Raw genomic sequence first — 17,043 nt, 5'->3', positions numbered from 1 at the left:
CACCGAAGGGGTTATTATTAGCTGCATCTTTATATTGCATGACTTCATTCCAAAACTCTACAGTGGAAGTCAAGGATTCCCATTTAATAACTATGTTTCTCCATTGAGACACCAGTTTTTCAATCGATATCATTTTTGTTAGTTAAAAAAGTGGTTTTTATTAATTTCATGTTTCTGTAAAAATAAGCCAAATAAATATGCTATATGCTAAAAGCATAATAGTTATGCTAAACATGGAGTAATTATGCCAAATTTAGCATATAATATGCTAACTTGGCAACACTGTCTTGGTAGGTGATCACTGTAATCTCTAAATAGTATAAAATAAAGTCGCAATTCGTATCTGTCTGTTTGTGCGCTTAGTTCTTCTAAATTGCGCAATGGATTTTGATAGGGTTTTCATTATCAATTAGAGAAGTTCTCCCGGAAGGTTTATATATATATATATATAATACATGCACATTATATTTATAGAAAGTGGAGAAAAGTCGGATGTTTTTCTAAGAATTCACAACCTCAAAACTTAACTCCAAATCATTCACTACCCCTAGCAACGCCGGGTAGATGTCAGCTAGTCAATAATATGGTTCCATGATAACTCAACACAGTGACAATTCAACACACATTTAAAAAGTGGTATAAAGTCATTAGAAATGATGAAAAAATTTAATTTAAACCTAACCTAACCTAACCTACTTAACCCAGTTAATAAAGTTTGTTTCATCACTTTCCATGACTTTATATAACTTTTTAAAGATGTGATGAATTATCATTTTGATGATTTATCCGGTCACATAATAATATATGTGGGCTGCCTGGGTAGGTGATCACTGTAATCAATAAAATTCGGATGATTTGTATTTTTGTGTAGCGCCTTTTTTGTGAAAAATAATCTCAAGGGTGATGTGTTAGGACTGTTAGGAGTTAGATATTATAAGCACCTTGACAATTCGGCGCCCAGAGCGTACCGCTCCAATTGCGCCCGCATATGGCCGGCCCTGTATGTATATCACATGTTTGTAAAAGCCCGTATGGGCTTATAGTATGAATAAATAAGTATTATGATTTTGCCAAATTATTCTACTTTCACGGACATCATTTTTGCCATTCTTTCGCGAATTGAATGAAAGTCTTCTATCCGACCGATTGATTTCTCCGTTCCACAGTGCGTGCCCAAATCCTATTAGTCAGAGCAAATTTCCGTTCACGGATCCCCTAATCCTTATTTCCGTCAAATCACGACATAACACCCTGTCAGCCGACGTAGCAGGCGCAGTAGATAAACAGACACTTTGTGAAATGACTGTGATTGGTTTAAAGATAAGAAAAGCTCGACAGCTATAAAGAAGGAAAACTAATTTTATTTTACTTCATGCACTGTAGTGCATTTGTGTTTTACTTGTGGTACTTCTTCTTTAAATGATTACAAGATGATCTTTGAGTATTATTATTGATGGGTAAAATATAATAATACAGTGTAGGTAGAATATTAACACTGTTTATTGTCGCACTGTTGTACAAGTTACTAGAAGGAAGGTTACTGGTAAAATACGCAATAACAAAAGCAGACATACCCTTTTGTACGTCGGCATAATTATTATATCTCTTTCATACATTTAGACATATGTTAATTACAATAACTAAATCGTTGTTTCGCCTCCCCGCAATGCAATACTCATCCTTCATTATAATTATACTACCTGACGTGAACCCGGCGTTGCTCGACTTTTCTCTACTTTCAATAAATATAATATCCATGTATTATATATGTAAATATAAACCTTCCGGAAGAAATTCTTTAAGTGGTAGTGAAACTCCTTTGCATAGTTTAGAAGTACTAAGCACACAAACATGCAGACGCGGATAGTAACTTTGTTTAATACTATTGATTTGTTTAATGCCCTTGAGGTGATTTCTCACGAAAACGGCGCTATATAAATTAAATATTATTATTATTATTTAGAGATTGTGAATTCTGCCACCCCGAGAGTTCCATTGTAAGCTATCTTTCGTTTATTGTTATTCACCGATTGCTTTGATATTTTGACACAACGTTTTATTCGAATATGCGTGTGTTTTTACTTGTCACAGATGACATCTGAACGTAAAAGCAACACGCGCTATTGCTTCTCTATCTGCACAGACAGACTGAGTCACAGCAACGCTTGGTGGACTACAGCTAGTTATGTATAACGGTATGCCTTTACGCGAGCAGACTGCGCGGCACGTTACGGGGGCAGTGTCACGCCGGCCAAAGTGTCAGTAAACAATATCGACACCGGCCGTTTCGCCGACGTCCCACTTTCTTGACGTTGACTCGAACATCTGCTACCACTGCAATCAATACGGCGACCTTGACCGGCGGTGTATGTTACAATTAATTTATGTAAATATTGATCAATACAAAATGTATTGGTTCACTTCACATATTTAAATAAATAATCTTGTAATAATATAAATATAATATAATTGGAATCATTGTACACTGTTTAATTAAATATTTAAAAGTTTTCAACTGATTGTATCAAAATATAACAGAATTTGTGAATGTGTGTAATTATTATGAATTTGTTTTCTTTCTTCAACACCATAAAATATACTGCAAAATGCGTACTGCAAGTAGGTATTATTAAATCAAAATATAGCATTCTGCGCGCCACTCCAACAAACCTAACCTTACCCAACCGAGAGCGTATGCACTATGAAAATAGAACAATAAAAAATAAGAGGAACTTTTGGGTCTGTTTAACACTGATGTAACCTATTTTATTTTACCTTTTCGTCATTCAAAATACTAATTTCCGTTGTGACTCCGTCTATCTGCCTGTAACTCCGGTTCAATGAACTCTAAAACTCGGATTTTATTTGGATTTAAGGGTCATTTTTAAAATTGGAAGTGTTTGTTTGTTTGATTGAGGTAAGCGATAAAGTAGATACCTATAATATTTTTAATAGAAAATTATTTTCTGTTTCATTTTTTTTAATTGGAATTCAGGTCTGCGCTAATATAAAATAAACTGCAATCCAATTTGCTGCATTCATAAAATGATTTTAATAGGAGACTTACGACCTTACGTACTTCGCACATTCATCGATTTATGCACTCCCCGCACACTTTAGCCTTCACAACATACTCCAACTGGAGATGTCATAAACCCACTGGCATCTCCAATAAGAAGCAGTAACAACAACAACAACAATAACAACATAAAAAAGCTACATTTTTTTAAGAATTCTACAAATTTGATGGGGGATTTGGTCTACCTACTAACGTGACATAATTTGATGGGGGATTTGGTCTACCTACTAACGTGACATAATTTGTGACGTCGAATTATTGGGGGGTACTTAAAAAAAAAAGATTTTGGACTAATTGTGTAAAAAAAAAAAACACTAAACTGTGCACCCTAAAGTTTAAGTTTAGACTTACGGAATTCAATTGATTTTTTGTCTCTTTGGTTTTCAGGTTCCAGCATAACAAGATCTACACGTACATCGGAGAGGTGTTGGTGTCCATGAACCCCTACAAGACCCTGGACATCTATGGGGCCACCAGCATGAGTCAGTACCGCGGCCGGGAGATGTTCGAGGTGTCCCCGCACGTGTTCGCCGTGGCCGACGCGTGCCAGAGGGTCCTCAGACAACAGGTAATATTCTTCTTTAATTTAGTACAGGGAGCGGTTGAAATTGCTTTGTCGCCTCAAACCTGTCAAAATTGATAAAAAATCGTGTTTTGTTTTGTGGAGCTCTTGCCCAAATTTTAAATTTTCTTCAGAGTTTGCCGAACTAAATTTGTAATATTATACAATACAATACACTAGAAAATCTTATTAGTTAGAAATTCTGCAATTCATGATATTTTTACTACTTGAATTCACATATTGTCCGGACACTCGTAGTACAAGCGGAAAACTAGTGAATCTATATCACAAAAAGAACCCAAAAAAATCATTTTCGATCTGAGTATTTCGATTTTTTATTTTTTTTCCGGCAACTTAAGGGTTAATCTTTTAGAGCCGTATCTATGCTTTAAATACAACATATTAAATAGCTGAAATTAACCCTCTAGCGACCGATTTTTTTTTTCAAATTTTACCTGAAAAATTCCAACTTCGGACTCGAATCAAAAAAAGTTCTACTTCAAAATCGACTCCAAATGATATGTAGATTCATCGGTTTCCCGCTTGAACAAAGAGTTCCCGGACACCGTGTATATTTTCTATGGTGAATATAACATTGTTAGTCCATTTTTAGTCATCTTAATACTAATATTTTTTTCTAGGCTTATGAAAAGACAAAAAAAAATGCTCAGGCAGAATGTAGGCGAAGATCACACGTGTTCTTTTCACAGTATTTTATTACAGCCTGGTTAATAATTTATTTTATGTATTTTTAGGACAATATAAAAATCATCATTTTGAAATTAGGTTTCTTGTGTCCAGTTTCGATTAACATAGACCCTCAGATGGCTTGTTCTCAACCTGCTTTCTTGTCTTTTGTGGAATACCTTTCTGTCCAACAAATAAAAATAACTTATTTACAGTTTACACTGGCTGTTCCAAGTTTGTTCTATGTAACTCCGCATGAATCTACATCACGTGCCAGAATGGATAGGGCAGCAGAAAATTGATATAACAATGATGAACATTCATAATATTTTATATTTAAAATAAAAATAATTTCAATAATGTTTTTGTTCAATTGTACCAAAGCTGAAAATTTCATCCTTTCTGTAATTTTAAACAATCACGATACAAAGCACGGACTTTGAAGCCAATATTGACTTATTTTGTTTAAGTTTCCATATTGCTTGGAAAATGTGATTAAACTATATGAGTTGGGATATTAGGAATTTGACATATAAGAATATCAAATAATCATCAGTTTATCCAGTGATGTAATCCAATAACCATGTAATGAGGGGAATTTATCTTTGGTTATCTAGATATGGTACATAAGTTATAAGTATTACAAAAAATCACTTTCTATTTATGTTCATAAATATTCGGCGAGGTCTGTTCTATAATTATTGCATAATTTTAAGCTGTTTTCGTAGAAACCAATCAGTTCGTAGATTTACCTTAATTAGCTACAAATTAAATTAATGAAACTTTATTATTTTTAAGCAATCATTTTTAGCCTATAACACCTATATAAATTGAAATTTGTCATCAACAACATCAGGGTAATAATTATTACTTAAAAATAATATGTTATCCTTTGTGCTACACATAAAAAAACCTTGTCTCTCAAACATTAGTTTACCATTAAAAATAATAATAATAAAACTTTGTTTAGTGTCAGCGGCAGTCCATAAGGACTAAAATGCTGTGCCTATCCCAAGAAAAACGAATATAATATTTTTAAAATATATTATGTTTAAATAAGTAAGGAACTTATACGCTTATTTATTCAGATTCTTACCCAAACTTGACAAACTTTTTTTATTTTTTATTATTATAGCGACAATTTAAACATTGTACATACAAAATATGATATTAAATATATGTATAGTAAATTGTATTTCTTAGTCACCTTACTAGGGTAACCTGTGCTGAGGCGGACCGCAGTTATTCATTTCTGTTTTATTGGTTTTCTATGTCGTTTTTCATTAATCTCTTACAGCCAGATTTTTTTTCTTGTTTTGTAATCATTCAAATTTTCTATTCACTTTATATCAGGGGGAAGGATGTTGTGGAGTTTCGTCGCAAAATAAATATAATTTCTTTGTCCGAATGTGGTTTTATGACCTAGAATATTTTTTAGATTCAGTAATTTTAATAGTTTCAATAGTATATTTGTTATACATTTGGTACATCAAAACTATTGAAAATTTCAATCGTAGGCGTTCTTATGGGTAACTAATCACAGCCTACCTTTGGTCACGTAGCAATGCACGTCACTACATAGTATAGGTTAAAAAATTGTTTTAAACAAATGTTGTTTTCATTTCATAATAGTTTTAAAAAAATAATGGAGTTCCACAAGGATCTATTTTAGATCCACTTCTGTTTTTATCTTCAATATTAATAAACTAGTAGGTAATCTATTAATTTTAATCGGTATTCCCTTTAGAATTTAAAAGCATTCTTAGATCTTCAATTTTATTTCCATTCATCAATAATTTTATTTTTACTGATGTTTTATTTATTTGTTTCAGAGCAAAGATACATGCATTCTCATCAGTGGTGAATCTGGTGCTGGAAAAACTGAAGCTTCCAAGTTCATCATGAAATACATAGCTGCTAACACTACACAAGTCCATAGAGAATACATAGACAGGTATCAATAACAATAATCATTTGCATTTTTAACAAACTTAAATCTCAATATCCATAGGCAAGCCATAACATTGGTGTTTTGATAATGTTATGCAAATGGTTCTTTCACAGCTGGTATTTTACGACTATTACAATTTTATGTAAACTGTGGGACCTGAAGCCATTATACTTATTAGGTATAGCACCCCTTGGGTTCAAGGCTTTATGTGAATCATAATTTCTTTTTGTGTTTTTGTTTTATCCTTCAAATAACTTCTATTTCTAATGATTCATTGTTTTCATTTGACAATGGCTATCGTAGTTCTTTAGATTGTTAATGCCTGTTTAGTTTAATGTCCTACTTCCAGACATTGAAACTCGTGGTAAGCACATTGTATGCAGTGTGCATCTTGAGTTTGGATTGTCACTTATTTTTACGATAAGAATATTGTCAGTCAAAAGGTATTGACAATTATTATTGTTGATACAAAAACAATTTGCAAAGCACCCATTGTCACCAAAGTTATGATTGGGTATATGAAAATGTCTCTTGGCTCTAAAACATTTCTCCTAGGTATTTTAGCCTTCTTCCCATTAAAGTGGATATTGGCACAATAGATCAATGGGTGTTTCTTCATCCTCTGAACATTTTGCACAGCTATTGGTGCATTATCTCACTACTACTCTACTACTGAGTCTACTGAGTTGACAGGGTCCTGTTAATAGTTATACTTGCTATGTTCTGTATGGCTATATAACTGTATTATAATGTATTCTTTACTTTTCTTCGTAAATTAATCTATTTCATCAAATTCCAGGGTAAAGAATGTCCTCATCCAGTCCAATGCAATTCTCGAAACTTTTGGAAATGCCAAGACCAACCGTAATGACAACTCTTCCCGCTTTGGAAAATACATGGACATCCACTTTGACTACAAGGGAGACCCCATTGGAGGTCATATCAGCAACTACCTCCTGGAGAAGTCCAGGGTCATGTCTCAGCAGATTGGGGAAAGGAACTTCCATGCCTTCTATCAGGTCAGAAACTGGAATCTAACCTACAATTATTTTAGGTTAAGAGTTCTTTCCAAAAACTTAGTTCAATTTTATCTTCAATACTCTGGTCTTCGTTCAAACTTTTCTCATTTCCTAAAATGTATGACCCATTTATATATTCTTTTGATATTATGGTTCTATCACTGCGAGCTCCATTGTAAAATCTCCTCCTGTTACATGTGTCGTTTTTAGATCAAAGATTGTGTACATTTGACCCGATCACTTCGCCAGTGTGTCTTGATCCACCTGGGTCTATTTTCAATACATGTAATTGCACTGTAAAATTCATCATCCTCCTATATTCTACGCTCCTAATATCCGATCTCCTTCCAGATGCTATCCATTTCATACAGGTAAATTGTATTGTTAAAATGCATCAACTTTCTAAATTCTGTGCTCCTAATACCAAAATCCTTCTAGATGCTTGGCGGCAGCTCCGACGCTCAGTGCAAGGGCTGGGGCCTGTCCAAGGGTCAACAGTACAAGCTCACAGGAGCCGAGAAGCCTACCCCCCAAGATATCAAGCTCTTCTCCGCTACTAATTCGTCTTTCACATCGCTTGGGTTCACAAAAGAGCAGACTGGAGATGTTTGGACCATTGTTGCTGCTGTTATACTACTGGTAAGAAATATATTTATATTAAATATGGTTCCAAGACAAAATAGAACCTAACCTAGCGTTATTGCAATTGAAACCTTACATTACGTACGTGAATATTTAGTACCTTATCATTTGTAGTAAAAGATGTACTGTGGATGTCCAAATAAATAAAAATTACATAATGGGTAATTGGCGATTTTAATCTATATGGAGTGTAGATGATAATAACTATCATAACCACAGAAGTTGTAATTATTCCTCTTGATTTTGATATTATGGAAGCTAAAGTTGCATTTACATACAGCGCCATCTATGAAGGTGGCTGTAATTTATTTTTGACACATGTGTTAAAAAGATTATATTGAAAATGTTATGCATTATCTGCGATTGAAAGTGAATTTGGGACCTTTTTTACATGTCAGCGAACAATACTATATCGGATCATACAGATGGCGCCACTTCCGTTGGCCTCAGTCCGAAGTTGTACATATTTAAGCTTAAAAATAGGAAATTTCTTTATTCCACAATGTGGGGAGGTTAGTGTAATCCCGCAAGTCCCATAGAGAGTATATCTTTACATTTTTTGTCTTATTCCAGAGTGAGCTGACATTCTCCCCGGGCAACAGCGATTCTGACCTCAAAGTCGGAGGTCCCCTAGCCCCTTGCTGCCGCGCTCTAGGTGTCTCCGAGTCTGCCTTGAAGTCTGCCCTGGTCGGCCGAGTGCTCAGCGCAGGCGGTGAACTCGTCAGCAAAGAACACAACGTAACGGACGCGCAATACACCCGAGACGCACTCACCAAGGCCGTATACGACCGACTCTTCACGTGGATTGTGACGCGCATCAATAAAGCCATCGAAGTGCCAACAAACTCCTATAAGAACCTGCTGATTGGAGTGTTGGATATTTACGGTTTTGAGATTTTTGAGACAAACAGCTTTGAGCAGTTCTGTATCAATTATTGTAATGAGAAACTGCAGCAACTGTTTATTGGTAATTATTATTTATTCTTCTTTTTATGTTATCGGACGAAGACTACCATAAAGATTACGCATATCCCATAAGAATAGATATTTTTATAACACCAATTCTGCAGTAATAGCAGTAACCCATCCCATCCCATCCAAAGCAATTTTGATTGAAACTGACCAAATCAACTGAATTAAATTTTGTACTCATTTTATTGATGTAGTAAAAATTGTATACCTTTTTGTTTTTGTATTTATCTAATACAAATTTATTATTTAAGACTAGCTGTACCCCGCCATGCATTTCTGTGGCTTAGTTTGTCTATGCAAATAGAGAAACAATAGCGCATGTTGCTTTTACGTACAACAGATGGCGCTGTTTTTCAAAAAAAGTTTTTACCTGTCACAAGTGACATCTATATAATATAGATATATAAAAACACACGCATATTCAAATACAACATTGTGTCAAAATTTCAAAGCAATCTGTGAAGAACTTTTGGAGATTTAAGATTTTTAACAAATGAATATTTACGTTTTTATATAAAAGCTAGATAAAAAAGTTAATTATCTTTTAAAAATTAAGATAAAATATCTTCAGATGGCAATGCATTCTACTACATATTTACGTAAAAATAAATATTTTGTCGAGATGCATAAATTATGGCCGCCCGAAGAGAAGACCTTCTAAGATAGCCGTCCTAAATAGTGGAGGCTCAGAGGGAATGGGTTAAATGACCACCATTCACAATTACTATTGATGATTTAGTGACTAAATCTGAATAGCCAGGCCTTCCCAACATGCCTTCTCTATTCTTTGGTCCTGCTAACATTCGGCAATAAAAGACTTGTCATTATTCAATAAGCCATTATGTTACTACTTACACTGTGTCGTTTACATAAAATAAAATAAAGTATTGTTTCTGGCCAGATTTATTATATATCTTCTTCTTTGTACGGTGGAGAGTAATGATGAAGTGACGGGTTCTTCGACCATTGTCGTTTTCAAATGGTATAGTGGACACTTCTCTTCAATATACTCTGTATCAAATTCACTTTGTATCTTCCTTATAATCTATTTTCTTGTATCTATCTTCCAGAGCTGGTCCTCAGACAGGAGCAGGAAGAATACCAGCGCGAGGGTATCCAGTGGACGCCCATCCAGTACTTCAACAACAGGGTCATCTGTGAATTGGTGGACGCGCCCCACAAGGGAATCATCTCCATCATGGATGAGGCCTGCCTCAATCCAACCCAGGTAAAATTATCTAAAAGATGTGGAATTAAGGAGATTTAGTAGAATTGGAATTAGGGGATTGTAGCTACGCCAATTGAAGCCATTGCAGTAATGTGTATACATATCACAGTGTGCAAATACTTTTTACAGATCTTAAATCTTGCCACTCACATATGTGATGAAATTTCACTAAAACACTTTTCACCAACACATCAACGCTTTAGTTAGCAGAGCATTCACAACGCACTAACGCTGAGGCTATTATATAACGCACTACTCTTAACCTGTGGTGTACCAGGAAATTCCTAGCTCAATTTCCAAAAGCTCAAATTCGAAAATCAAACGTCAAGTGTCCACTTAAATTTTTTTTGTGTCGCATTATATAAGTATATGATAACAATTCTTCCAGATTTCGGTAGTTTATACAACTGTTGTTACTAATAATATTATTTTGTACAAGAAACCTGTAAATAAATAATGCTAAAAATATAATTATTCATTATGACGTAAAAATTTTGACATTTCTTACGAAGTTAATTTTCATCACTTTTCTTGGGTGAAATATTATAAAAATTACATCAAAATAATGTAAATAAAACTATCTTTCTGATTGTACCTCAAATCTATTATTTCCACAATCAATTTATATCAAAAATAATGAGAGAAGACGCTTTGACACTAAAAACGCGGCAAATATTTCGTTGGCATTCCACAGAAAAATTCTTTGTAAAAAATCTGAAAAGCTAGAAGTCATTCCGGTATTTGCTGCGTAAAGAACGAGAATAGCCCAAGCGATTGTGACCTTGTTCTTCTTACAAATTCCTTATACATAAGGGTCAAAATCGCACATAATTTTTTTTTTTTTTTTTAATTCGTAGATAATGTGCCGCACTCACATATGCGGTTCCGGGATACGACGGGTTAACACTTTCAGCCCCAGTGTTAATTCAAATTAACACGAACTTTGTGATTTTTCACCGTAACGGTAGCTATTTAGAAAAGCTATGTTTTGGTTTTCTTATAGCTTGTAATCTTTTCTGTGGCGGCTATTTTTTCTACTCAGTTGAAATCCTTATTTCCGCCACAAAAATGATAAATATTTTGACATCTGCTGATTGTGAGTTTCATAGAATTTCTTTGATTACTTCATTTAAGGTGAGATATCGATAGTTTCTACTCGAATTACGAATATTTTAACGCATAATAGAAAAGAAATGAATTGAGACTCCCCTTCAGGAAAAAAACACAGAGTCAAAAGTCATTGATGTACGGAGCGTTGAAGATATTTGGAGAGCTACCAGAAGAAATAAAATCAGAAGAAAACATAAAAACATTTAAAATTAAATTAAGAAAATATGTGATTGATTCATTTTAAATGTGTTACCATAATTATATGTATATGTATATAAGGATTGTATTAGGACATAGATAACTATGTACCTACTTAAAATAACACAATAAACAATAATAATAAATAAACAATAAAGATGTGTTCTATAATAATAACATCAGTTCAATTCACTGTTCACAGTCATTTGCCAGAATATAGTAAATGAATTTCAATGTTCATTCAAATTAACACTGGTAGTGATGCACATATTTGCGACTAATATGGCGAATTTTTAAAGATTATTATCCTAGATTATTTCTGAATGAATTTTTGTTAGAATGTTATTTGTTTCAAACCTTAGAGATTTTCACTACATTGTATTTTGTGCATTTTTGACATGAAACAGTTATTTGTATTACTTTTGTGTTATGCTTATTATACCGTACTATTTAAAAAAATACCCTCTGACGTCTAATGTTAAGCCAAATTAAAGTAGAATAATTTCAAAAAAAAAAAATTAAAAACCAAAAATTTTCATCTAATTTTCTGAGGTATAATCAAGCATTACATATTTTTTATATATGTGGAAACAATAATGAGGGTGTGAAAGGGTTAAGTGTATTGGAGTCAAATTCGATCATTTGGGCCCCACACGAAGTAACGTACATTTTGTGCATTGAAAGAGTTTAGAAGAATTTTTTAAGATTTTTATTTATGCGTCTCTACGGATATTACCCCTGGCTGTTTTCATCTACTTATATCCTGGATATGACCAATTACCACTCTTTAGAGACACTGTCTCAATAAATGGTTACATATCTAACGATGGGATTCGTCTCACTCTCGAGGACGTCGCCATAATCATAACCACAATCCTTCATTGTAGAGAGAGCCGCACCAATTTGTTCATAAACTCAACGGGAACTGAAGGGGAGAGCCACGTACTTTCTAAATGTAGTTGATCAAAAAATTTATATGTTTTTCACTTCCTACAACGCTCTTACAAGATTTTTTCACTGAAAATACTTTGTATAACGGTACAATTATAATGACCAAGACCCCAATCTGTAATGTTATAAGGAAAAATTTGTACAAATTGAATAAAATAAATTTAACATGCCACGGCGGGATCGATTGTGTTGATAAGGTCTCTTTGATTTAATCTCCTAAGTACAATAGTGGAAGACTTCCACTCAGAACTGAATCGTTGCTTGAAATTGCACTAGCCGTGTTTGATCTTAATAGTCATATACAGGGTTTTCCAATAAGAGGTGTTATTTTGATATTCAATCGTAAAAGATCGATGGTTTCGTTGCTTGTGTGGCACGTAGCACCGTCTTGTTGAAAGTAAACGTTGTCCAGATCAAAACCATCCAATCCGGCCATAAAAAATCATTAATCATCTCTCGATAGCGCAATCCATTCACCGTAACTGTTGCTCCAGCCTCATTTTAGAAAAAGTAAGGTCCAATGACTCCGCCGGACCATAAACCGCACCAAACAGTCACACATTGAGGATAGAGAGGCTTTTCAACAATAACTCTTGGGTTTTCTGAGCCCCAGATGCGAAAATTTTGCTTGTTGACGAAGCCACCGAGGTGGAAATGGGCCTCATCACTCAAGATGATTTGCATTTGATTCACTCAAGTGAATTTTAATAATTTCAATACGTTGTTGAAGCCTGTATCGTTCCATTTTTATTAATGTCGTAGTTTCTACTTGTCAAATGTCAAAAAATGACAGTTTCAAAAGCAACATCTACCAAAATAGCGGGCTATTCAAAATAACACCTCTTATTGGAAAACCTGTACTTCCCCACCTTCCATCTACTTCCCATCCCCACTTCCCTCAGCCTCAAAACATACTCTAATTGGGGATACCGTTGTCTCACTGGCTTCAGACGGCTGGGAACAAGTAGCACTCTTGTGCAGTAGACATAAGCGAGAACTCGGTGAACGTAAGCGGAATATCCATTCACATTTGATGTTGAATTCATGCAAAATCATTTCTCTAACTTGCTCTTGTGTTAAAGCCACGTACGTTGAACCAGTTTCTGATATCAGTCTTACTTTTATAGAGATCTATATCTCTTTTTTTTATTGAGACCCACGTTAAAAAATTCCATCTTAATCCATTCCTTAATATTTCGTCGCATATTTCAAATCCACTGTTTAATTCCCATTTACAGTGTGACCCAAATATAAATTTATCAGTAGGTAGGCTATTAAATTTCCATTCACCTTCTCAATGACCAATATCAACAGTATTATCATTCTACATAATAATAAATAAATAATAATATTTGGATGATTTGTATAGCGACTTTTTCCTGTGTAAAATCACCTCAAGGGCGCTGTACAAATTTATAATACATTTCTACCATGATCTATGTTATTACTAACTATATATGGAGATAATATACAGTACAATACTTACCTGGTAGGTCACTTGAGATTAACACTTAATTAACATTAACTAATTGTTTATTAGCGAAATTTAGACACAGGCTTTAGGACATAATTGGAAAATTGAATATAACTGGACTTTCTCTCAGGAATGGTATATTTAATTTAAGGGTATGACAGCTTAAAAAGGTAAGTTTTTAGTTCAGACCTGAATTCTTTTGGACTTGTTATGGATCTTAGTTCCGGAGGGAGTTTATTCCAAGGCTTCGGCCCAGATACTCCGAAAGCGCGATCACCAAATTTAGTATTTGGCTTGCGCTTAGGTTCCATCAGTCTGCCTACAGCTGCTGATGTTGCTCATCTAAAGCGGCCGCTACACTACTCGCTTCGACGCTTCGACGAAGTCCTCGATGAAGTTAGCCGAAGTTCGAAGTGCGTGCCCACACACTCGTGCAACTTCGCGAGTAACTCAGTCCATCCAGTCAGTGATTGGTTTATTTATGCCGTGACGCTTCGAGTCCTTTGACTCGGGCGCATTTACCGACAACAATCGGAAGTCGGGCGAAGCGAAGCGAAGTTGCCCGAAGCGAAGCGAAGTTCGTGCCCACACTATCGTATTCGGTCAACTTCGATCAACTTCGCGAGTAGTGTAGCTGGGCTATAAGAGTTGACTGCCTCAGACCAGTGTTTTCTGGTACGCATAGTTCAGAGATGTAGGGTGGGGCCATTTGATTGATGGATTTAAACACCATCCAGCACAATTGTACTGGATTCTTTCAGGGCACTTGAGCCAGTGAAGGTTACGAAGGTGTTCTGAAATGTGCAAATATTTTGAAACCCCGGTTATGAGCCGTGCTGCTGCATTACACTGATTGAAGTTTGTCAATTTGATATTTTGAAAGGCGTGAGACGTTAATCGAGACGTGAGACTTAGTTCCAGATCATGCGCTATCAGAACTTGTAATAAAATTATGAATTTTTAAACCTCTCTCCAATTATGATTCTAGGTTTCTGATGAGGTCCTCCTCGGCGCCCTGGACTCCCGACTGGCCCAGCATGCTCACTACACCTCTCGCCAGCTGCTGCCCACAGACAAGGCACTCAAACACAAGGAGCACTTCAGGATCACGTAAGAATATATTTATTAGACACCGCTCTAGAATATTTATTGTTCCGTGGTTTTCTCTTTTTATAGTTAGTATTATTAAAATTTACACATGATGAAAAAACTTGAAACCACCATCAGTAATAATATAATACATAATTCATTTTTGCACTTTATGAAGGCGATCAACCTCGACTAGTGACATTCAGAATCAGGCGAAATCACGCAATCCTATCCTGTATAGATGCCGATAAGGCTGAAATTCCCGCTTAGCACCAGTAGCCAGTTTTGATTTATGCAAAAAAAATTGCAAAATTTTTATTTTGTGAATTTCTTATGTAAACCATCGCCATATTAATAGTAAGAATAGTGATTCAACGCCAAAGTTATTTTTAACTTTGGAGTTTTACACTTGACAACAACAAAAAGTCTTAAATGTAATCTACACCGAGGATACGTTCAACAAAATGCTGTGTAAAAAAAAATAAAAACTGAAAAATGCAATACCCTGCAACTGCGCGGTTAATCATCTGGTGAATCGTAGCTTCGGATTTCGCCGACCGGAATCCTCTGGACGTTCGATAGCCTGGAGAATTTTCGGTTCGCCCCTGCTCATCGCGACAGACCAGAGTCAACAATTTGAGTATCAGATTTTCAAGCAGTCTTGACATGGACGGCTCATACAATGACTACACCTTACAGATTTTTGAATATTACAGGAATTTGGAATAGCGACATCAATGATATAAGTTATTTTTTTAATTTTGTCATGTAAAACTATATCGGGTCTATTATGACTAATCGCTCGGTCTGTTAGTATAGTTTTATCATAATATATTTTATAAAATTCGTTTTCTAAAAATGAATTTGGTTCGTATTCATAATATGGTACTACATTACGGCAGTCAATCAAGTTATGTTTAATTACCAAATTTTGGTGAATTATTTTTAAAACTTGATTGTGCCTAAATGTATACTCGGACGGTGCTAATATAGAACATCCCGATATAATATGTTCTATAGTTTCCGGAAAAGCCAAACATTTTCTACACAAATCATCAATTTGATTTGTATCTTTGATTATATGCTTTCTATAATTTTTAGTATTAATGACTCTATCCTGAATGGCAAGCATAAATCCTTCTATTTCTGCGCTCAACTCTCCAATACTCAACCATTTGTTTGACGAAATTTTGTCAACATACGTTTGGTTGAGATAATTGAAGTGTTTTGACTATTTTATTATTATTATTATTATTATTATTATTATTATTGATGGAAGAGACATCTTGTTCTTCCTCACTAATTTCGAAATCAAGATCACTGTCATCTGATTCAGCAGTACGGCCAGCTTCATCCGTGAAATCTTCAAGCAGTTGGTCATCACCAGGCATACTTTGTCCATCCTCCATCGTTGAACGTAAAAAAATCACACACTTTACAATGGGTGTAAAAAAAATTCTTGTCACTCAAACAGAAAAATGCTTTAAAAAAACGTATAAAATCTCCAAAATCGTAAAAAAACAGAGACCACACTTTGTACACTAAAAACATATACTTCCTTGCACAAGTAAAAATAATTATTACAGCACAAAAACGAAATAATCAACAATAAAAATCAATATTCCAACGGAGAAATATACGCCAAGCAATCACGAAACACGAAATACGGTCGCCCCGTGTGCAGGGAGTCCCCCTAAGTAGCAACCCTGCATTAGTGACACATATTGAAAGTCAAAAGAAGCTTCATTTTCTTCTCTAAAGTCGATATAATCTGTGAACTGTTATATTATAATTATTTCTTCATCATCCCAATAGATGTCACCGTGGGTTCCATATTTTAGATTTTTCAAATTACTTGAGTTTGATAAGCAAAATCTTCATATAGAACAGCGTGTTAACGCGCTCATTTTGTACGGCCGGCCTTGTGAGCACGGCTACCTAGACCGCGTAAACGCGCTTAAGGCACACAACCAGTTAAGTAATTTGTGTAACAGTGAATAAATACTCATTTCAATAATAACGTTTATTTATCTCTCTACCACCTTCACTCCAGCAGCATCCACAGTGGAGAATACCAACAT

At 34.8% G+C, this 17,043-nt stretch overlaps 1 protein-coding gene across 1 annotated transcript in view; it reads left to right on the top strand.

Moving 5' to 3' along the window:
• Myo31DF (Unconventional myosin ID) overlaps positions 1–17,043 on the top strand; it is a 130,254-nt gene that overhangs the window by 90,389 nt on the left and 22,822 nt on the right. Inside the window, exons 2-8 of the mRNA XM_089636815.1 lie at positions 3,467–3,647; positions 6,161–6,282; positions 7,079–7,298; positions 7,737–7,937; positions 8,514–8,907; positions 9,983–10,140; positions 14,862–14,983. Of these exons, the coding sequence (XP_089492941.1) occupies positions 3,467–3,647; positions 6,161–6,282; positions 7,079–7,298; positions 7,737–7,937; positions 8,514–8,907; positions 9,983–10,140; positions 14,862–14,983 (1,398 nt within the window). The remainder of the gene's footprint in view (positions 1–3,466; positions 3,648–6,160; positions 6,283–7,078; positions 7,299–7,736; positions 7,938–8,513; positions 8,908–9,982; positions 10,141–14,861; positions 14,984–17,043) is intronic.

This window comes from Hesperophylax consimilis, chromosome 10 (assembly GCF_061612785.1).
Source record: "Hesperophylax consimilis isolate HC1 chromosome 10, BYU_Hcon_1.0, whole genome shotgun sequence".
NCBI classification, from domain to species: domain Eukaryota; kingdom Metazoa; phylum Arthropoda; class Insecta; order Trichoptera; family Limnephilidae; genus Hesperophylax; species Hesperophylax consimilis.
The sequence above is the reverse complement of the archived record's forward strand: the minus strand, read 5'-3'. Positions and strand labels throughout refer to the sequence as shown.